At 39.7% G+C, this 23,583-nt stretch overlaps 1 protein-coding gene across 3 annotated transcripts in view; it reads right to left on the bottom strand.

Moving 5' to 3' along the window:
* Positions 1-1,663: 1,663 nt before the first annotated feature.
* The window catches only part of LOC126416176 (protein arginine N-methyltransferase 9-like), a 126,551-nt gene continuing 104,631 nt past the window's right edge, over positions 1,664-23,583 (bottom strand). For all 3 annotated transcript variants that reach the window (XM_050083749.1, XM_050083751.1, XM_050083750.1), the window contains one exon: positions 1,664-2,040. In XM_050083749.1, coding sequence (XP_049939706.1) covers positions 1,696-2,040 — 345 coding nt within the window. In that variant the 3' untranslated portion in view covers positions 1,664-1,695. The remainder of the gene's footprint in view (positions 2,041-23,583) is intronic.

Raw genomic sequence — 23,583 nt, 5'->3', positions numbered from 1 at the left:
AAATACAAATGTGTTTTATATATCTGGTATTACCTTGGATTGTTTCAGACAAAAGCTGACTTTTGTAGTTACACTGCCTGAAATACCACAACAGCATTTCATACACAGCACACAAAAAGAACTAAACTACAAAGGCTTATGAGCATGTCCACATTAAGCTTTACAACAGACTGAGAGTCTAAATCAGAAATCTGCATGATGAATATAAATTTAAAGCAGAATTTAAAAAAAAAATTCTACTGGAACAATGTTGTTAGTCACTGTGTGATTATGTCGACCAGTAACATTTTTTTGGGTCCTGTTTTTATTAAGCCAAAACCAAAAATACTGTCTTTTGCCCCTTAACATTTTCATTATCTCTACATATCTAACAGGCAGCTCTTGTCAAATGTAAAATCTTACTGAATCATTATTGCGCATAAAAGGATTTGCTGGCTGCAGAAGACAAAAGTAAAGACCTATAAAGAACTGACAATGGTTTTTAATAGCAGCAGTATATATGTAGATAAATTTGTATTGCTATGTATCATATCACTTTATATTATTTCGTGTGTATTGTGTTATACATTATATTATATATTATATAGATTTGTATGTTCCATTTTTTTGTAATGGTTTCACATAAAATTTATATGGTCATTTGCACAATGCTCATGTAATATTTATTGTCTATCGATGGATAAAGAGATAAATAAATATTAAGTATCATCTATACCCTCTAGAAACTAACAGCAACTGTGGAACTTCCTGTAGGTATAATTGAAAGGACGATTTTTTTTTTCATTTCTTGGGTGAATTTTGTTATCAATAACTCTATTATTTTTGCTGTACTTAGGTGCAATAACATTCTTTATAGCACGCCAATAGAGGTGTTACTTTTACTGTAATTTAAACAATTCCCGTGTAGTAAGTCTCTCCTGACCTGTGGTTCTGGGTGACTTTCCCAAAAATCTGCCCCCTTTCCTAGAACTCTCCAGTCCTTTTTCTTCATCCCTCTTCCTTCCTCTTCAACCCTTCTGCCTGAAAAAGGAGCCACTGGCTCTGCAAGCTTGCCTAATTATGGCCTTCTGTTATGTGTGTGTTCTGCTGCTGCTTGGTGAGTAGATTTTTTTATCCACCCAATTAAATTATTTTGTCAAAAATGGATCATTTTTGTTGTCATATTTTACTGTTATTTGAGACAGTAAAATTCTTTATTGTACACCATCTTATGTTTAGTGCGTATATTTAAATGTTGATATTATGAAACTATTTTGCTACAATTGTCAATTGATGGAAGTATTATTGTTGCACTTCGGAATGTTAACAGATCATTGAACCTAGCATTCCTTTTGTGAGACGCTGATGTGGTACTAATTATTGTTATTGTATCCCATACTGAACACGTGGCAGCAACTGGAACTGTATAAGTATGATAAATTTATTCAGGACTACCTTAGATGGTAATACTTACTAATTTCTAACTGTCTTGTTCAATTTATTTATCTGTTTGCCTCCTGCTTCTACTGAACATATTTTGAGTTTTTGGGTTGGCACAAGTATAGCAGTATTCGGTTAGCATGGTTTCCTCTCTGCCTTTGGTTTACTGATCCTTACTATCTCCAATTGCATAAGAGCTTTATGAGGCATGTTTACTGATTAATGTCTTTACCATAGATAATAATTTACAAAAAATTGAAGATATTTATTTTCATTTCACTGTTCTTCAAGCTCTATATGTAATATGCTCTGAAACTGTTTCACTGTCAAATGGACCTTCTGGTTCTTTACTACACACAATTCCGGTTCTACCAAAACAGCAGCTTGCTTCACAAAAGAACCTATATGTAGTGTTGAAAATTCTGGTCCACCTGGGAGAAACTGTATTCTGAACCAGTATGGTATAGCATTTACACAGCCTGATGCAACAACTGGAACAGTTAGATCCTTGGTAATAAGGCCATCCAGATTGTCAATGAGAGTCATCTCCAACACTGTGGCTGTTTCACTTAAATCCTGCGTTTCAGTTGTGTCCAGATTGAAGTCAAGATGTTGAGATACCTGTAATGGGAAAAAAATGTGCACGAAATCAACAAACATCATGAAGGCATGAAAATAAGTACTTATCAATATATGAATGTAATCTTCCGCAACAGAAAATTATTGCATAGTTGATGTCCCAAATATTTAAGTACAACTCTCAATAGACCCTTGGCAACCAGGAAACAACTCAAACTAACAGGACAAAAGCCACAATAAAGAAATAATATAGTAAGGAAACTACATGGTGTTAGCTGGGGATCTAATGCAAACAGCTTGAGAACTACAGCACAAGTTCTTGTTTATGCTGTCGATGAATACTGTTCTCCTGTCTGTAGTACAAGTAACTATGTCAATACTATAGATATCCATCTACACATTGCAATGAGGATCATGACAAGAGCTCTTAAACCCACACCAATACTATTGCTGTCAGTACTCAGCAATATTGCCCCACTAATTCCTGATGACAATGAGCAATAACGCATGAATGAATGAAACTCAAAAGATCCAGAGACATCAGTTCATAAAAAATTGAACAATTTACTATGCAGCTGACTAAAATCTACAGGATTAATCTGGATAGGCAATTGCCAGAAACCTATGAAGAGAAACGACTGATGATGACCAACAGACTGCGAAACATTGGAACAAAAAATCAAGCTTATTTTGCATGATTGTCCAAAACTAAGCAACTCCTGCAGCAGTCAGCTTGCTGGAGTCTTTTTATATGCTACTATGATGGTAAACAGCTATCTCAACCTCTTTTAGCTACCACCAGTTTTCCGGCTCACAGTGTAACCACACTCAAGTTCAAATCCAAAAGCAGGGATGCCAATGAAGCACAATACTTAGAACTGAAAACAAGTTTATTAAGAACACCAACATACAGCCAGGACAGAAATAAAGGCCTGGATGGAAATGCTGCTATTTATACAAACACTGAATATTCCAGAATATACAGACATTATGGGTATAAGAAATTTCAAGAACCTTCCAGAAATGATAAACACTACTAATTGCTAATGGTCGGGTTTGAACTGGTGGCCTGCACTGCGCTAACCACTGACTAACCACTATACCACATGCTCGCATCACAGCTCTCAGCATTGCCCTCTCTCCTGGGGAAACAGCAACCTGCTTTTTCAGTTCTCATTGAAGCTGACTATAGCACCCTGGATCTAGATCTTGTCAGTGGTCCTCTGTATGGCAGCACTGGCAGATCCTTGCATTCTGGTAAAACTATCACATCCGCTTACCTAAGAAGAGCATAGGAGGCAGTCTCGCTCACTGAAGTTTTGTGATCACTGGGAGGGGTCCGCAGTTTCCTTGAATCAGAGAAGGCCCCATCATTTATCTGCATCTCAAGGCTATAGAAGGGCTTCATACGGAGGACATGGAAGACATCTCTGCACTTTCGTCCTCTTGACAAAGCTTCATAATCCTCAACTTTGACTGTGATGTTCTGAAAGCAATGAAGGATACAATATGGCCGAAAGCAGCTCTCTAGTAACTTTCCCTATAGTCCCACTTTCTGCAGAGACATAAAAAAACCACACCAAGTTTCCAAGTCTTCTGGGCTGTATCTCATTGGCCATTCCTTGGTGTTTCAGGTGCTCTCGGTCTTTCTCCTGTGTGTCCAGGGTCTGTATGTAAGCCACTTGCCTTCCTTCTTCAGTCCTGGTGATGAGGTGCTTTCACATAGACATCCTAAGTGTCAGCTGGCTGAAATGGAATCAGTGTACCCACAAATGTTTCAGACCAGTGACCATGGAGCAGAAAGAACAGTGTGAAGCCTGTAGTGCCTAGCTTTGCTGTGCTGTATGGGAATGTCAAGATGGGTAGTACTGTATCCCAATTTCTCTGATCACAATTAGTGTAAACCGAGGATGCACCTGGTGCCTTATTAAAGTGTTTTATGAGGCTATTTGTCTGTAAGTGGTAGCTGGTTGTCATCATGTGGGTGATACCACACGTGAAATTACCTCCGATATTAGTCTCGAATGAATCATCACACGGGGTGCTCCGTACTTCAAAATAATGTATTCTCTGAGGAACTTTGCAATTTCTGCAGCTTCAGCAACCAACACAACTTTGGTGACAGTGTAGCAGGTAAGGTAGTCAGTGCAGACTATTATCCATCAACTAAGAGCTTAATTCCAATTTTGTGAAACGGTGCTGCTGCATACAGAATTGGTACCAAACGGCCTAGAAATAACTGCAGTACTTGCTGGCATTGCCGACGATGGCCAAAATAGTGTCTAGCGCAGGTACAGACCTGGCCAGTGATACCTGTGCTGATTCTGACTACAGTATTCAAAAATCTCAGCTGACCAGATGTAGAGCATAGTGGAAGTACTTCAGAACAGCTGGTCATAAATGAGCTGTCATGTTGAGCTAACATTTCTGCCCCTTTGGATCACACCATGTTCTGTTTATTAACTGTAACTCTCCCTTGGTCAGTTCTTCCTTCTTCAATGCTTCTATGTTTTTAGCAGTGCTGGATCGTCCCTCTATCTGGCAGCAATGTCATTTAGTGCATCAATGACTGATATTTCATCCATGCTGCCGTGTTCTGCCAAATTATTCCTTGCAAGACAGTCACCATTTTAGTACTTGTGTGTGCTTTTCTATAGCACTGTGATGTCATACTCCTGGAGCCTCAGTGTCCATTTTACCAGTCGACTCCACGGATTCTTCCAGCCAGTCAAACATAAAAAGAAGTGGGGGTTCAAAACAATGGTGAACAACTGCAAGATGCTCTTTCTCAGTTGCAGAGTAGTTCATCACAGACTGTAAGTATAAGATATCACCTTTTCACAACCTTCCTGAATTTGTACTAAAACTGCACCTATACCATGACTGCTAATGTTGGTCTTAAGTTCTGTCTCATCACTCTCAACATGCAGTGCTAGGACTGGAGATGTTAGTGCCTCTTTAAGGGCAAGAAGAGATGTTTCTTGCACCTTGTTCCAAGAAAATTTGACATCTCCCTGTAGTTGTTCTTGCAAGGGATGTGTCAGTCAGTGTATGGAAGTTCTTTATAACTTGTCAGTAATACAACTGCATTCTGAGAAAATTTCCCACATCATGACTGTCCCAAAAAATGGAAAATCTGTGATTGCTCTTATTTCCTTTGAATCAGGACGTACTCCATTGCCACTCACTAGGTGCCCCAAGATATTTATTTCTTGGGCAATGAAGAGCCACTTCCTCAGATTCAGGCAGTTAAGATGTTCTTCAAATGTCTTCAAAACAATGCCAATATCATCCACATAGCAAAGACACATCATCCATTTAAGGTGTCATAGCAAGTTGTCCATCTTATGCTCAAATGTGACTGGAGCATTAGACAGTCACAGCAGCACAACTTTGAAGTCATACAGGCCATCAGGTATTATGAAGGTAGTCTTCTCCCTGTCAGCCTCAATTTGCCAGTAGCCTACCACATGAAACTTCCTGGAAGATTAAAACTGTGTGCCAGACGAAGACTCAAAACTTGGGACCTCCGCCTTTCATGGGTAAGTGCTCTACTGACTGAGCTTCCCAAGCACAACTCATGAGTTGTCCTCACAGCTTTACTTCTGCCAGTACCTCATCTCCTACCTTCAAAACTTCAAACTTCAGAGAAGCTCTCCTGCAAAACTTTCAGAAATAGCACTCCTGGAAGAAAGGATATTGTGGAGACATGGCTTAGCCACAGCCAGGGGGATGTTTCCAGAATGAAATTTTCATTCTGCAGTGGACTGTGTGCTGATATGAAACTTCCTGGCAGAGTAAAACTGTGTGCCAGACTGCAACTCAACTCAGGACCTTTGCATTTTGCAGGCATGTGCTTACAAACTCAGCAACCCAAGCACAACTCACAACCCATCCTCACAGCAGTCGGTAGAGCACTTGCCCACAAAAGGCTAAGGACCTGAGTTTGAGTCTCAGTCTGGCACATGGTTTTAATCTGCCAGGAAGTTTCATATTTGTGCACACCCTCACATGGATACCCATCAAATACAATAGCAAATTGAGATCCAAAATGACGTTGCAGGTAAGAAACATAGCTTTGGGCTATTGACTTGAAACAAACATTTCAAGTCCAAGTCACTTTGTGGATAAGGTACCCTCCATCAATGACAAAAAATTTACTTGGTCCACCTGACTTCACATCTTCCACTGGAATGAAGGCATTGTAGAATGAAGATTTTGTTCCTTTTCGAATGCCTTTTTCTGAGAATAGGGACATTGGGTAAGGAGCAAGTTCATATTTCAGAAAGGCTTTTAACTCTTCTTCACTTTGTTTCATTAAACAAATCCTTTGGAAAAGAGTTAAAGGATCAAAAGGAGTAATTTTAGTGCTCCCAGCTTTTACAGAATTGAACGCAGAAAGGAGAGTCACAACTTTATCTTTTCTACGGAACTTTACATTGTGGAAATTGTCATCAACTATTCTTTTCATGCCTTTTTCCCCCTCTTTGTGACACATATGACAATTAACATCCTCTGTTCCGACAACACCACTGCTGATAGACATTATAAAATCACTTTCAGGGAAGGGAGGGTGCACTGAAAACCAATCATGCAGCTTACGCAAGTCTATGCCACCTCGTTTGATGCGACAACTTCTTGCATCTACATGCTGTTCTGATGTTACTGCACTCACTTTGCAATATGACTCAATTTCTTCACAAATGTTCTGCGTGTGAATCATACCAAATGTCCATCTGGTTAATACACTATCTGTAATTCCTCGGCCAGAAGTAAGTCCTCCAACTCTTCATGGTTCTCATCAATGTTTGTTCTATAGTCATGTCAGAAGGAACCCCTGACCAATACGTCTCTGATCACCGGATTGTAAAATGTCCTTTCATTGTGAACTTCTCATATTCTGATAAATCCATTTTTTCCTCAAGTCTCAACATATCCTGTAAGTAGAGGTGCCCACTTTTAGCGTACATAAAATGTCCAGCTGAATGGAAGTAGGGAAGCATTTTTCGCACGCTTTCAAGATGAAGTTTCCAATTGCCTGATCGATCCACTTCAATAAATTGTTTCATGAGAGTGACCATCTTGTAGTACTGAACCTATAATTTTGCTGTGGGTCCCTTACTTTCAATCGTTTTCAGGGCAGATACAAATTTTTTTATGACTTGTTCCCTGAGAACACTGGTATCCTGGCCAACTGACAGTTCTGACTCACCACAAGGAGAAGACAAGTCATTCAATGTCGCACATTCATCTTCTGTTAGCTCAATGTGATCCCACACGTGACAGGCCAAAGCAAGGCGACACGATAAATGTGCTCACACAGCGCTGGAATATGCATGTCCTGACAAAATCTTTTCAACACTGTTTTCAGTGAATATTACACCAAATAAGTCCTTTAATCCACTTCCACCCATGATCATACTGATACATTCCATGAACGACATAAGGAAATGGAAACCTCCAAGTCGGACCTTCACAATATGAAATTCAGGAAGGTCAATCTCCACAATATCCCTTGCCTTCCAATACAGAGGCTGATCAAATGTGACAAAGCATGTAGTCTGATTATGTCTTTTACATGCATCTCTAACTATCATCAGAGCAGTATATATGGTGTCATAATGGGTTGGTGATGAATTAAGAAATGGAAGACACTTTATTTTAGAATGTTCATATTCTTTGCCTACCATCAAGCTTTCCATGTAACCATTCCATTCTGAAACAACTGCATTCTGAGACCATTTAAAATATAACCACGTAATTTCCGCTGTTGAGATGACAATCTCACCTTTTGCAGGAGCAATTATGACCAAATCTTCAATTTTTATAGCCTTCATCTTGTGTTCTGTGGAATGTCTGTATGTCATTTTTTCCGGCTTCACTAACAAGTTGAGCTGAGGGATGATGATTCAACTTTTTAATATTTTTCTGAGGAAGCAATGCTTCATGAGGAGTGACACACATTATACCTCCCATTGCATGAAAAGTACCAGTTCCATCTAGGGTGTTTACATTGAAATCTGCATTATCAAACACAAATTGGCAAAATGCGTCACTTCGTTGTCAAGCTGAAGGATTGAAGACACTTCCAATAGGGCAGCTTCTGTATAAGATGCTGCAAAGCCAAGGGAAGACAAAACCTGGATGAGATGTTTTGAGCCAAACTTCCGATACAAGCATGCACTAATTGCAGTCAAAAGTGATGAAATAAATGAACGTGGCCTCGCAGCACTTATGAGTGCATGAGCAAGAGAAACACATATTTTCCCCCATTTTCTGGGAGACCGCTTGTGTTTCAAAATTATAGTTTCAAAGAGCAATCTTACAGATTCTGGTATGACAGACTCTACATCACATAAAAAATTATCAGAGGGAGGGTACTGTTTTACATCATACATTACTGATCTTATATCGTCTAATATGATATTTGCAGCTGCTTTTTACAATTTGTAGTCTTTCTTGCTGAGGATCTGAATTTCTTTTGGTGTACCAATTTTCACTGAGTAGTTGGTGCCCAACATTCTTGAAACATACGACTGGCTTTGAAGCTGTTTCAGCTATCACCACATCGTCACGGTATTTCTGGAAAAGGTGAGTCTTGACAGTTCGAGTATCAGGACGAGGTTATGTGGGTATTTGCTCTAACAGACCGTCCATAGAAAACTGACATTCTTCCGTATTGGTTTCCAAGTAGGCAAATATAGCCTCCATGCCTTCATCTACTTGTGTTGCAGGTCGGTAACCTCATTTCTGTCCAGTAGCTGAAACACGGTGAAAGAACTTTCTGTAGCAAAATCTGTGGTACCACCCACCTGCAGCAACCAAATCATTTACATTTTGAATCCGCTCTATCACTTGTTGACCAAATTCATCACCACGTCATTTAGCCTGTTCTAATACTGTCGATTGCACTTCCAATTTCATTACTTTGTAAACAAAATTTCATTTGGCATATGGCAATCGTAACTGCTTGCTTAAAAAGTCATCAGAATTCCCTTTTGCACATAAGAAGCATTTCTCTTTGAAATTGAACTGACCTTTTTCCTGCGACTGACGTAGCATGCCTGTTGGTTCCTGAGGATGTCGAAGGCTAGCTGCTATCATTCTCTCATTAATGTACTTCTTGTAGCATGCTTCATGCACCATCACTTCACTGAGTGTTTTCAAAAAACGGGTGTGAGCAGACTCCCTGCATTTAGCACTACAATCAATAAGTGTGTGCAGTCCTTTCTTTTTCACATTGCGTCCACCACTCACCACAGTTTTTTCGCAAATGAAACACAAATTCATGTTAGACATACTCATTTTCAGCACCACAACATATACTGAATGGAAGCGACTCCAAACTGTAGGACCCTTATTGTTGTGTGCTAATAGCTGTCAGCACGCTGTGAACAATCACCAGAGATAATCGCCTTCCGCCCGCCAAAGAATAAATACGCTTTTGTCCGCTAAAGAACAATTCCTACATGCTTTTTCTTATAACTGATCATTAACGTCAATCAACTGTAGAAAATTTACAGCACCTGCATGCAATCGTATTACATATTGTAACACAAATAAACTTCACGCAATCCGACATGAATGTGTTCGTAGTTACTGAATATGATGCTGTTTGTCCTGGCCCTGCAGCAGAGTGAGATGGTAAATTCCAATGAATAACATGATGAGTAATATGTTTATGCTACAAAAATAGAAACTGAAATAACAGTGTTCAAAAATGAGGTAATTTGCCACTTTGCTCAAAACTTGAAAAATTGGTATTTTTTGACACGCTTTAGCTCCTTAGATACTGGGAGTAGAAAAAAGTGGTAAGAATCAAATTTGTAGAGAATTTTGTGCTCTTTAAAAAAGAAAATAGACATCAAAGTGATAGGAGCAAATGAAACTGAGATAGTTTGAAAAAAAAACTGAAAAAAGTCCGAAATATTTGAAGTTTTTTGATTGCAGAAAGTTTTCCAAAGAGAAATTTTGTTGGCAAAACTTGGTTTCCTAACCTTTCCTACCATATGAACGAGTTAAAAAAAAATCTTCTACCCACCTTTTGCAAGGTACAGGCTTTTTTTTCTGACAGTTTCACTGGACTAGTTGTTTATAGTCAAACAAAAATAAGAGAGATTGAAAAGCAGGAAAGGAAAATTCTCAGGAAAATATAGAAACCTGTTTTTCATGAAGCAATTTGATTAAAGAGGTTGTTGAGAGACATTTTCAGACAGACAGAAACAATAGCAGACACCTTTAGAAAAAGGAGGATTGAATTTTATGGACATTCCACAGGGTGGACAAGAATACTTGCAAAAATCAAGACAGAATGATTCAGTTAACATAAGCAGTCAAGAACAGTTCAGAAACACCATAAATAAAAATACATTTCAACAAAAACATGAAGAAAAGAAACAAGGAAATAAGCGTAAGAAGAATACAAGAGAGACCATAGAGAATTTGGGGAGAATGAAGGAACAAGGAAAAAGAAGTCATGACCACCCAAGTCTAAACACTCTGCTGAAAGGGAATATATATGAGAGAGAGAGAGAGGGGGGGGGGGGGGGGCGGGAGGGGGGGGGGTGGCGGCGAGGAGCCACAAGCAGTGGTGGTGGTGCGAGCTGTGTGGTGTTGCAGTTAGCTTCACTGACTGCTGAAGTTCAGGTCATCAGTACACTCCCAACCACTATCAATTATTTGTTATTTAGTATTTATCATTTCTGGAAGGTTCTCAAACTTTCTTATGTTTGTATATTCTGGAATACTTGGTGTCTATATAAATAGCAGTGCTCTATGTCTAGGAGTTAAGTTCTGTTCTGGCTGTACATTGGTGTTCGTAATAAATGTGGTTTCAGTTCTAAGTATTGTACTTCATTGACAACCCTTCTTTTAGATTTGGCCTTCAGTGTAGTTCTGAGGTGGGCTGGAGAACTGGCAGTAGCTACAAGGGGTTGTGCTTCATTGACAACCCTTCTTTTAGATTTGGCCTTCAGTGTAGTTCTGAGGTGGGCTGGAGAACTGGCAGTAGCTAAAAGGGGTTGGTGGAGATGCTGTGTTCATCAAAACTTCTGTATCATCATGGTTCCAGTTAGCCAATGTAAAAGCTGTCTGCTAGACTGACAGGAACTGGATTACAAGCACCTCATCATTTCCAAAACCTGTATATTCAGGATGCCAGTGGGTTACAAAACAGCAGTTTCTGGAAACTCTGATTAGGATTCAATGAAACAGCTGAATGGATTCGATTGAGTGAGCAAATATGACAGGTAGAATGACATTAAGTGTTTGGCAAATGTGTACTTTCACTTGGACAGCACAGCCCAGAAGTGGTTTGAGAACAACAAAGAAAAGCTCAATAGTTGTTACAAATTTGAAGCTGAACTGAAGAAAGTATTTGATGACAATTGGCAACAAGTCCACTTAGTGGATGAACAATGAACCCAAATGTCATGGGGGAAAAAAACTTAGTCCTACGCAGAGAATATTTCGATGCTATGCCATGTTGAGAATCCAAATATAACAGAAGCTAAAAAAATCTGACACATGTAGACTGGCAAATGGTGACAATTAATTGTGGAAATGCAACAGAAAAAGAGTTGAATGAAAGAAGTATGACTTACTTCCAAAATTGCGCCCAATGGCAGTTCGAGAAGACACCCATGACCTCGCCTCTCACGTACGCCAGGTAGTGAGAGAAGAGAGACAGCATTTTATGGCGACCAGAACTGTCAGACCGTAAGAGACTGTGGCCATGAATGCCAAGTCCGTACATCAGGAGGTAATAGAGAGTGTGGAAGAAGAGTTGTTTGGACCTTTACCACCACTGTCTGCCAGCAGTCAAATGCTTCAGGTAGAATGGACTCTGCCAGCTCAGATTTATGCTGCAGCTATCAAACAACAACCCAGCACAATCCAGCATTTGACCAGTGCCAGTACAACCAACTCCCCCCTACCAAGTATAACGCCCCACAGAAGAACAGACGTCTGGAGGTCAGAGAACAAGACACTGTTCTATTTATGCCAGTCAGCTACATATGATTATAGATGACCTGTGGGACAAAGAGCCTATCACTATAGACTGGATGAGATTGCTCCCCAACATGCCATAGCCATTCACTGTCACCTTACAGAGATACCAGTCACTAGCCCAGCTGCACTGAAATCAGTAAAACTAAGTGAGACGACCATTTATGGAGGTGAGACCACCAGAGATGACAATCCTCCATGGATGACAGTCATTAAGATATCAGGAAATATTGACATCATCATTGATGGCCAACCTTTCTGAGTGCTAATCAACTCAGGGCCTTCTTTTTCTGTTACATTGAATGCTTATTATTGTCAGTTAAAGAAAACTGTGTTCTATGATACAAAAGTAGATGTGCTGAATGTCACAAATGGGAAATACATTCAGCCAACAGGAACATGTATTACAAGAATAACTATTAGTGACAAAATGAACCCTTAGAATTTGACATTTAGCAGAATGTAGTCATAATGTTATTTTTGAATGGGACTTTCTGCAGGCATCACAAACAGCATGGACTGTAGAAGGTCAGAGCTCCAGATTGATAGAACTGTTCCAGTAAGTACATATATCCAAGATTGCCCTGGGCAGTTGTTTGCCACTGAAGACATTATTATCCCACAGTCATCAGCTAGATTAGTTCTGGTCATGAATCTAGATAATCATTTAAACTGTGAAATTTTTGTCAATTGCAGAAAGCTGCTAAGGCTCATAAAAGAAATCTACATGCCAGCAATGATCATAAGTATTCTACAATACATAGTCAAGGAGAACTTTAGATCACTAATTGTCATGAGTTGCAACAACATGCTGAAAGGTGTGTGCATAGGGGCAGCCTAATTAGCTGAGGAAGGGCAGTTTCGTGCCATCAATAAAGAATCCTGCTCCACCACCACTGCAGACAATGCAGAGGAGCAACCTACTATCAAACTACCAATAGGATCTGCCCAGACTGAGGAGAACTGCTGGTAAGTGTTAGCCATTCTGTTACAGTTATCAGGTGCCTCCAGATCTGAAGTGGAGAAAAGACCAACCAAGTGGTCCACGGTAAAACACTGTAACAACACAATGGACTGTGCACCAATTAGCCGTTGCTCGTATAGTGTGTCATTGACTGAATGATGGATAATCTGGGGGAAATGGAGATGATGCTGCAAGATGACATTATTGAATCTTCAGAGTGTCCTTGGTTCTATGGTGGGGTCCTTGTGAAGGAGCAGACTGGCACACGGAGTTTCTGAGTTGATTGCCAACAATGATGACTGAACAAAATCATAAAAGATGCCTATCTATTGCCATACATTGATGTCACCATAGTGTGCTTGGAAGAAGAAAACTATTTCTCAACGATGAATATTCAGTAAGCTTCCGAATGAAATATTCACTCTGCAGCGGACTGTGCACTGATATGAAACTTCCTGGCAGATTAAAAATGTGTGCCGGACCAAGACTCAAACTCAGGACCTTTCCCTTTCCCAGGCAAATGCTCTACAGACATAGCTACACAAGTACGATTCACAACCCATCTCCTCACTTTTACTTCCACCAGTACATCATCTCCTACCTTTCAAACTTCGCAGATGCTCTCCTGTGAAACTTACAGAACTAGCACTCGTGGAAAAACGATATTGGGGAGACATGACTTAGCCATAGCTTGAGGTTTGTTTCCAGGATGAAATTCGTAAGTCCAAAAAACATTCTTCGGCTGATGTTGTGGTTGAATCAGAGATGGTGAACCAAGTCCCACATGACAAGTTCTTGTACAACGAACAAAACAAGATGTGTTTGATCACACTTCTTAAAAAGGTATTTCTGGAGTGTAGCATTGAAGTGCACCAGGCACAAGAAGATGCTGACATTATGATTGTAACATCTGCCATTTCAAGAACCAAATATTTTGGAAGTGTTGTCATTGTAGGAGAAGATGTTGACCTGCTTGTGCTCATGACCAGTTTGGGGCAAGGCATTGAAAACTTATTTTTCTTAAAGCCAGGAAGAGGAAACGCAGAAGACATGTGGTTTTCCACTGCATCTTACAATTTTGACAGTGAATATATTCTGTTCACTCACACTTTTAGCGGATGTGATACAACATCCGCTTTTTTTGGTCAAGGAAAAATTAAGTGCTGCAATATTGTTGCGAAAAATGAACACCTAACCTCAGCGCTTTGCATGTTCAATAAACCACATGCTACCCGTGAAGAAATAATAACAGCAGGAGAACAGGTTACTATCGCATTGTATAGTGGAGGTGTCAGTAGTTTCCACACACTAGACCATTTGCGGTACGAGCTATTCACCAAGTCTGCCACAAAAAGCAAACTGAATCTTGAACGGTTGCCACCTACACAAGATGCTGCACAACATCATTCGTTGCTGACTTACCAGCAAGTCCAAAGTTGGATGGGAAACTGGAAACCTCCTGAGAAATGGGGCTGGAATCACAGTGACCATGGTCCAATACCCGTTATAATGAGCCAAGATCCAGCACCTGAAGCACTTCTTCACATTGTTTCATGTTCATGCAAGCTGAACTGTGGCGGAGCGTGCTTCTGCAGAAAAGCGGGTTTGAAATGTTCTTCAATTTGCAAGAAATGTATTGGGGTCAACTGCGAAAACGTGCCAAAATTTTTATATGAAGACAGTGAAGAAGATGTTATGGAGGATGTTGAGGAAACCGCTGACGAAATCAACGAACTTGCTGAGGCTGACTCACTGTTTAAAGAAGGGGTCAGTCTGGGATCAACTCTATGTACAGACCCTCAACCCGTAACTCAAGGTATTTCTGGTGACACTGAGGAACCTAGCCCATCAAAATGTTGGAAGTGATGCTCATATCTGTCTCAAGTGCGCTAAAGTGCGATATTACAAATATTACACACCCAGAACTGTCAACATTTTTTAGTAACTGACAATGCATTTTAATTGTAATAAAGCTACTTGTTTTTAATGTCAACTGTGTGGCTTTTATACAGAAGAATAATTACCTACCTAATTAGGTTACCTATTGCAGCTAATAATAGTTCAGTTTCCTGAGACAATTTATTTTGTGTGCGCGTGTATGTGTGTGTGTGTGTGTGTGTGTGTGTGTGTGTGTGTGTGTGTGTGTGTGTGTGTGTCTTAATGATTTATTTTTATATTTATAGTTTTACAAATACCAGGGCTGAGGTGGCCCATAGTGAACTTCAGGTAGTGATGTAAGAATCACAATAGTTGGGTGCCCAGCAATCCTCATGTTGCATACAGAGAAATTGAATACCTGAAAGTGAGGTGGTAAATTCCAACATATAACATGATGCATAATGTATTTATACTACACAAACAGAAACTGAAAAAATATTGTTCAAAAATAAGGTATCTTGCCCCTATGCTCAAAATTTTAAAAATTGGTATTTCTTGAGGCACTATAGCGCCTTAGATATTGGGAGTAGAAAAAAATGGCAAGAATCAAATTTGTAGAGACTTGTGTGCTCTTTAAAAAGGAAGATAGACGTTAAAGCGATAGGATCAAAAAACTGAGATATTTTGAAAAAACTGAAAAAAGGCCGAAATTTTGCAAGTTTTTTGACTGCAGAAAGATTTCTCAAGCGAAATTTTGTTGGCAAAACTCGGTTTTCTAATCTTCCCAACCATATGAACGAGTTGAAAAAATAAACTCTTCTACCCCACCTTTTGCAAGGTATATCTGCTATTTGACAGGACTAAATTGTAGTTTCTGCAATGTAGAGTGCTTCCAGTGAAATTGCAATGTTTTAACATCTTAGTTTTACATTGACAGAGATAGATTTTTTTTTTTTTATTGCAGTGACTCCATGCGAGTCTATTTTCTTTTTGTAATTTGGAATTATTTCCTGATTGGCTAGTATGGTTGGTTAATCTTCCTAGGTATTTGCAGTGAGTAACTTGTGATACTTCCCTGTAGCAAGTTATAAGGTGGGAGATGACACTTAGGTGACAAAAGCCATGGGGTACCTCCTAATATTGTATCAGAGCAGCTTGCAGCCATCATAGTGCCATCAACTTGAGATGGCATGGACTCAACAAGTTGTTGGAAGTCCCCTGCAGAAATATTGAGCCATGCTGCCTCTATAGCTGTCCATAACTGCAAAGGTGTTCCCGGCACAAGATTTTGTGCATGAACTGACCTCTCAGTTTTGTCCCATAAATGTCTGATGGCATTCATTTGGTGGCCAAATTATTCACTCAAATTGTCCAGAATGTTCTTCAAACCAGTTGCAAAAACTGTGGCTAGTGACATAAGGGATTGTCATCAATGAAACGTCCATTGTTGTTTGGGAACATGAAGTCCACGAATGGCTGCAAAAGATCATCAAGTAGCTAAACATAACAGAGGACCCACTCCATTCCATGTAAACACAGCCCACTCTGTTATGGAGGCACCACGTGCTTGCACAGTGTCTTGTTGACAACTTGAGTCCATGGCTTCATGGGTTCTTGAACCCTATCATCTGCCCTTTTTTTTTTTGGTCATTAGTCTACTGACTGGTTTGATGCGGCCTGCCACGAATTCCTTTCCTGTGCTAACCTCTTCATCTCAGAGTAGCACTTGCAGCCTACGTCCTCAATTATTTGCTTGACGTATTCTAATCTCTGTCTTCCTCTACAGTTTTTGCCCTCTACAGCTCCCTCTAGTACCATGGAAGTCATTCCCTCATGTCTTTGCAGATGTCCTATCATCTTGTCCCTTCTCCTTATCAGTGTTTTCCACATATTCCTTTCCTCTCCGATTCTGCATAGAACCTCCTCATTCTTTACCTTATCAGTCTACCTAATTTTCAACATTCGTCTATAGCACCACATCCCAAATGCTTCGATTCTCTTCTGTTCCGGTTTTCCCACAGTCCATGTTTCACTACCATACAATGCTGTACTCCAGACGTACATCCTCAGAAATTTCTTCCTCAAATTAAGGCCGGTATTTGATATTAGTAGACTTCTCTTGGCCAGAAATGCCTTTTTTGCCATAGCGAGTCTGCTTTTGATGTCCTCCTTGCTCCGTCCATCATTGGTTATTTTACTGCCTAGGTAGCAGAATTCCTTAACTTCATTGACTTTGTGACCATCAATCCTGATGTTAAGTTTCTCGCTGTTCTCATTTCTACTACTTCTCATTACCTTCGTCTTTCTCCGATTTACTCTCAAACCATACTGTGTACTCATTAGACTGTTCATTCCGTTCAGCAGATCATTTAATTCTTCTTCACTTTCACTCAGGATAGCAATGTCATCAGCGAATCGTATCATTGATATCCTTTCACCTTGTATTTTAATTCCACTCCTGAACTTTTCTTTTATTTCCATCATTGCTTCCTCGATGTACAGATTGAAGAGTAGGGGCGAAAGGCTACAGCCTTGTCTTACACCCTTCTTAATACGAGCACTTCGTTCTTGATCGTCCACTCTTATTATTCCCTCTTGGTTGTTGTACATATTGTATATGACCCGTCTCTCCCTATAGCTTACCCCTACTTTTTTCAGAATCTCGAACAGCTTGCACCATTTTATATTGTTGAACGCTTTTTCCAGGTCGACAAATCCTATGAAAGTGTCTTGATTTTTCTTTAGCCTTGCTTCCATTATTAGCCGTAACGTCATAATTGCCTCTCTCGTCCCTTTACTTTTCCTAAAGCCAAACTGATCGTCACCTAGCGCATTCTCAATTTTCTTTTCCATTCTTCTGTATATTATTCTTGTAAGCAGCTTCGATGCATGAGCTGTTAAGCTGATTGTGCAATAATTCTCGCACTTGTCAGCTCTTGCCGTCTTCGGAATTGTGTGGATGGTGCTTTTCCGAAAGTCGGATGGTATATCGCCAGACTCATATATTCTACACACCAACGTGAATAGTCGTTTTGTTGCCACTTCCCCCAATGATTTTAGAAATTCTGATGGAATGTTATCTATCCCTTCTGCCTTATTTGACCGTAAGTCCTCCAAAGCTCTTTTAAATTCAATTCTAATACTGGATCCCCTATCTCTTCTAAATCGACTCCTGTTTCTTTTTCTATCACATCAGACAAATCTTCACCCTCATAGAGGCTTTCAATGTATTCTTTCCACCTATCTGCTCTCTCCTCTGCATTTAACAGTAGAATTCCTGTTGCACTCTTAATGTTACCACCGTTGCTTTTAATGTCACCAAAGGTTGTTTTGACTTTCCTGTATGCTGAGTCTGTCCTTCCAACAATAATATCTTTTTCGATGTCTTCACATTTTTCCTGCAGCCATTTCGTCTTAGCTTCCCTGCACTTCCTATTTATTTCATTCCTCAGCAACTTGTATTTCTGTATTCCTGATTTTCCCGGAACATGTTTGTACTTCCTCCTTTCATCAATCTACCTTCTTTGTACCTATGTTTTCCTTCCCAACTTCTGTGATGGCCCTTTTTAGAGATGTCCTACCCCTTCAACTGTACTGCCTACTGCACTATTCCTTATTGCTGTATCTATAGCGTTAGAGAACTTCAAACGTATCTCATCATTCCTTACAAGGGAACCTCCCCATCGCACCCCCCTCACATTTAGTTATAAGATGGCACAGTGGATAGGCCTTGAAAAACTGAACACAGATCAATCGAGAAAACAGGAAGAAGTTGTGTGGAACTATGAAAAAATAAGCAAAATATACAAACTGAATAGCCCATGCGCAAGATAGGCAACATCAAGGGTAATGTGAACTCCAGAGCGCTGTGGTCCTGTGGGTAGCGTGAGCAGCTGCGAAATGAAAGGTACTGGGTTCAAATCTACTCGCGAGCGAAAATTTTACTTTCTTTATTTTCGCAAAGTTATGATTTGTCCGTTTGTTCATTGACATCTCTGTTCACTGTAATAAGTTTAGTGTCTGTGTTTTGCGACCGCACCGCAGTACTGTGCGATTAGTAGACGAAAGGACGTGCCTCTCCAATGGGAACCGAAAACATTTGATCGCAAGGTCATAGGTCAACCGATTCCTCCATAGGAAAACACGTCTGATATATTCTAGACGACACTGGTGACGGCATGTGCGTCACACGACAGGAATATGTTGTCGACCCACCTAACTTATACACTTCGCGAATGGGTAAAAAGATTCTTCTACCTTGCTCGATTTAGGTTTTCTTGTGGATGTTATAGTCACTCCCAAAAAAGTGATGAAAACATAAGAGTTTGTCATGTAAACCGAAAATAAAAAATTAAAATTTTCATTCGATGGAAGGCTTGAACCAAGGACCTATCGTTCCGCAGCTGCTCACGCAAACCACGGGACCACAGCGCTCCTCTGCTCACATTTGCTAGATATTGCCTATTTTGCGCATGGACTACTCGGTTTCTATATTTTGCTTATTTTTTCATAGTTCCACACAACTTCTTCCAGTTTTCTCGATCGATCTGTGTTCAGTTTTTCAAGGTCTATCCACTGTGCCAACTTATAACTAAATCTGAGGGGGGTGCGATGGGGAGGTTCCCTTGTTAGTACTTCCGTATCCCACTTCTTTGCGTATTGATTCTTCCTGACTAATGTCTTGAACTTTAGCCTACTCTTCTTCACTACTATATTGTGATCTTTGTCTATATCTGCTCCTGGGTACACCTTACAATCCAGTATCTGATTTCGGAATCTCTGTCTAACTATGATGTAATATAATTGAAATCTTCCCATATCTCCCGGCCTTTTCCAAGTATACCTCCTCCTCTTGTGATTCTTGAACAGGGTATTCACTATTACTAGCTGAAACTTGTTACAGAACTCAATTAGTCTTTCTCCTCTTTCATTCCTTGTCCCAAGCCCATATTCTCCTGTAACCTTTTCTTCTATTCCTTCCCCTACAACTGCATTCCAGTAGCCCATGACTATTAGATTTTCGTCCCCCTTTACATACTGCATTACCCTTTCAATATCCTCATACACTTTCTCTATCCGTTCATCTTCAGTTTGCGACGTCGGCATGTATACCTGAACTATCATTGTAGGTGTTGGTCTGCTGTCGATTCTGATTAGAACAACCCGGTCACTGAACTGTTCACAGTAACACACCCTCTGCCCTACCTTCCTATTCATAACGAATCCTACACCTGTTATATCATTTTCTGCTGCTGTTGATATTACCCGAGACTCATCTGACCAGAAATCCTTGTCTTCCTTCCACTTCACTTCACTGACCCCTACTATATCTAGATTGAGCCTTTGCATTTCCCTTTTCAGATTTTCTAGTTTCCCTACCACGTTCAAGCTTCTGACATTCCACGCCCCGACTCATAGAACGTTATCCTTTCGTAGATTATTCAATCTTTTTCTCATGGTAACCTCCCCCTTGGCAGTCCCCTTCCGGAGATCCGAATGGGGGACTATTCCAGAATCTTTTGCCAATGGAGAGATCATCATGACACTTCTTCAATTACAGGCCACATGTCCTGTGGATACACGTTATGTGTCTTTAATGCAGTTGTTTCCATTGCCTTCTGCATCCTCATGTCGTTGATCATTGCTGATTCTTCCACCTTTAGAGGCAATTTCCCACCCCTTGGACAAGAGAGTGCCCTGAACCTCTATCCGCTCCTCCGCCCTCTTTGACAAGGCCGTTGGCAGAATGAGACTGACTTCTTATGCCGGAAGTCTTCGGCCGCCAATGCTGATTATTTATCAAAATTTAGGCAGTGGCGGGGATCGAACCCGGGACCGAAGACGTTTTGATTATGAATCAAAGACGCTACCCCTTACCAACTGAAATCAGGACTCATCTGACCAAGCCACTTTTTTCCTGTCATCTACGATCCAACCGATGTGATCACCAGGCCAGGAGAGGTGCTGCAAGCAATGTAATGCTGTTAGCAAAGGCACTCATGACAGTTATCTGCTGCCAGACTCCATTAACGCCCAATTTTGCCAAATTGGTCTTAACAGATATGTTCATCATACATCCCACATTGATTTCTGCAGTTATTTCACATCATGCAGTGTTGCCTTTCTGTTATCACTGACAACTCTATGTAAACACCACTGCTCTCGGTCATTAAGCGAAGACATCGGCCACTGTGTTGTCCATGGTGAGATGTAATGCCTGAAATTTGTTATTCTCAGCACACTCTTGACACTGTGGAACTCGGAATATTAAATTCCTTAATGATTTCCAAAACAGAAACTCTAATGAAACTATCCCAACTACCATTCTGCATTCAAAGTCTGTTAATTCCCATCATGCAGCCATAATCATGTTGGAAACCTTTTCACATGAAACACCTGAGTGTAAATGACAGGTCAAACAATGCAGTACCCTTTTATACCTTGTGTACATGATACTACCACCATCTATATATGTGCATGGCACTAGCGCACGAGTTTTGATACTTCAGTGTATTTGCAAGCTTCCTTTCCATGTAGTGAGTTTTCTCGTTGGAGTTGTGTATGCCAGTTTTCTGTGAATTTTTGTGAAGCATCTCCAGGGCAAGTTTGGGTTTCCTCTAGTGTTTGTAAGAATAGTGAGATCATCTGTGAAAGCCAGACACTTCAAGTCGATTCTCTGTTCTTTTTTAATCCTGAGCTAAATTCCCTTTTCCCATGTCTTCACAGAATTTTGCAGAATTATGATAAATGAAGGGGAGGAGAGTTCATCTCCTCGGTGGACACTGTTATCGATTTGAAATGCTTCTTAAGTTTCTCACATGACAAGATTTTAAACACACGAACTTGTCTTCGGAGGCTGTAACTGTTCATGTCTGTTGAATAACTGACCTTGTTTTCCTGTTAATTTTGAATTCCTCTAAAATATGGAATAACGTTTGCTTATCTATCAAATCAAAAATCTTTTTAAAGTCAAAGTTACCATTTTGTTTCTACATTTTCTTATTTGCAAAATCACCTTTTGGTTCCATATCTGGGGTATACAAGATTGCCCTTCACGAAATCCTACCTGATACTCTCATATTAATGGGTCTACCTGTCCTCCCAGCTGATTTAGCAGGGTTTTCTAAAAAAGGGAGGCCACAACGTTGGGATCACAGATTACTTCAAACTGTTAGTGGGCCAATAAGACAAGATAATGTGCAAGTAGTAAGGTGCACTACTCTGACAATTTCGAGAAAATCAGAAGAAAAGTTGTGACTTACCAAACGAAAGTGCTGGCAGGTCGATAGACACACAAACAAACACAAACATACACACAAAGTTCAAGCTTTCGCAACAAACAGTTGCTTCATCAGGAAAGAGGGAAGGAGAGGGAAAGACGAAATGATGCGGGTTTTAAGGGAGAGGGTAAGGAGTCATTCCAATCCCGGGAGCGGAAAGACTTACCTTAGGGGGAAAAAAGGACAGGTATACACTCGCACACACACACACATATCCATCCGCACATACACAGACACACAGACATAAGAAGAAATTAATTTGTTAGTAATCTGCATGTACAGTTAAAATTACTCTTATTTTAAAAATATTTGAAATAACAAAATTTCTGGTATATTTAAAATTCATATTATTAATTGAACAATCTAACGATAATTATAAAATTTATTTCTGGACTCATTTACAAAGTAGTGATGTATATTGGCAGGGATTCTTCTTTTGTAAAGAAAGTTTGCAAACTCTTTTGCTTTGTAAACTCATTGGAATACTGTGAGTACCGCAGGGTGTTAGTAGTAATAGGCATGCCTCAGATGGAGACAGACATATTTTAAAAAAATATGATCGATACTAACAATGTAATTTGTAATATTAAGTGGAAATTGAAAAAACGGTGTGATATTTAATAATGTGATGAAGAATAAAATTCAAGAAATATACAGACAAATCTTCATCAGTTATTTAGTCATAAGGAGCCCACAACATTAAATCAAAATTTCAGCTGCAAGAATGTATCCCTAGAAACAAGACTTGGAGCCAACAAGAAGAGAAAATGAAGATAAGTAAAGAGTTTTTCTTTCGTAACACTTATGCCTCTCAAAGCTTTATGAAGAGACTAAGAGAAATTTAATAGTGGTATGTGGGAGGGTAAGATTACAAGTTTTAAGTCTCTGTTATGAAACTGCTGTATCTGGGCAAAGGAGCCTGTTGTAAGAAGTCGTTGTGGTTAAGCGGTTACCATTCGCGTGTTGCAAATGGGTCATGGAGGAGGTGGTGGTTTGGATCCCCCTACCACTTAATTTTTTTAATCAGTATTTTTTCATCACTTGCCACATTATTTAATTTACATGACATTTCAGAGGTAACAGAATGAAAAAAAAACACGTGCTTTTTCATGAAATTGTTGTGAATTTGGTGTTTTATTTGACTATTTACTATTTATAATTAAATTTTCCAAGATGAGGACAGGCTTGGAAAGCCCAAGTCAAACTTCAATAAATAATGATCCAAATGACATTTTTCACAATCAGTAATATAGTAAGTCACAATTTGCCAGATCACAAGAGTACTGTAGAATTAATCATCGGATGTGCTCTACACATCACACACTGCAGATATTCGTCATACAGACACAGAAAACATAAACTGAAACTTCATGCAAAGACTCATTTTTTTCATTATATTATCTCTCAAATGTCATATAAATTAAATAATGTGACCAGTGCTGAAAAGAATGTTGA

This window comes from Schistocerca serialis, chromosome 8 (assembly GCF_023864345.2).
Source record: "Schistocerca serialis cubense isolate TAMUIC-IGC-003099 chromosome 8, iqSchSeri2.2, whole genome shotgun sequence".
Classification (NCBI taxonomy): Eukaryota; Metazoa; Arthropoda; class Insecta; order Orthoptera; family Acrididae; genus Schistocerca; species Schistocerca serialis.
This window is presented reverse-complemented; position numbering and strand designations above follow the sequence as displayed.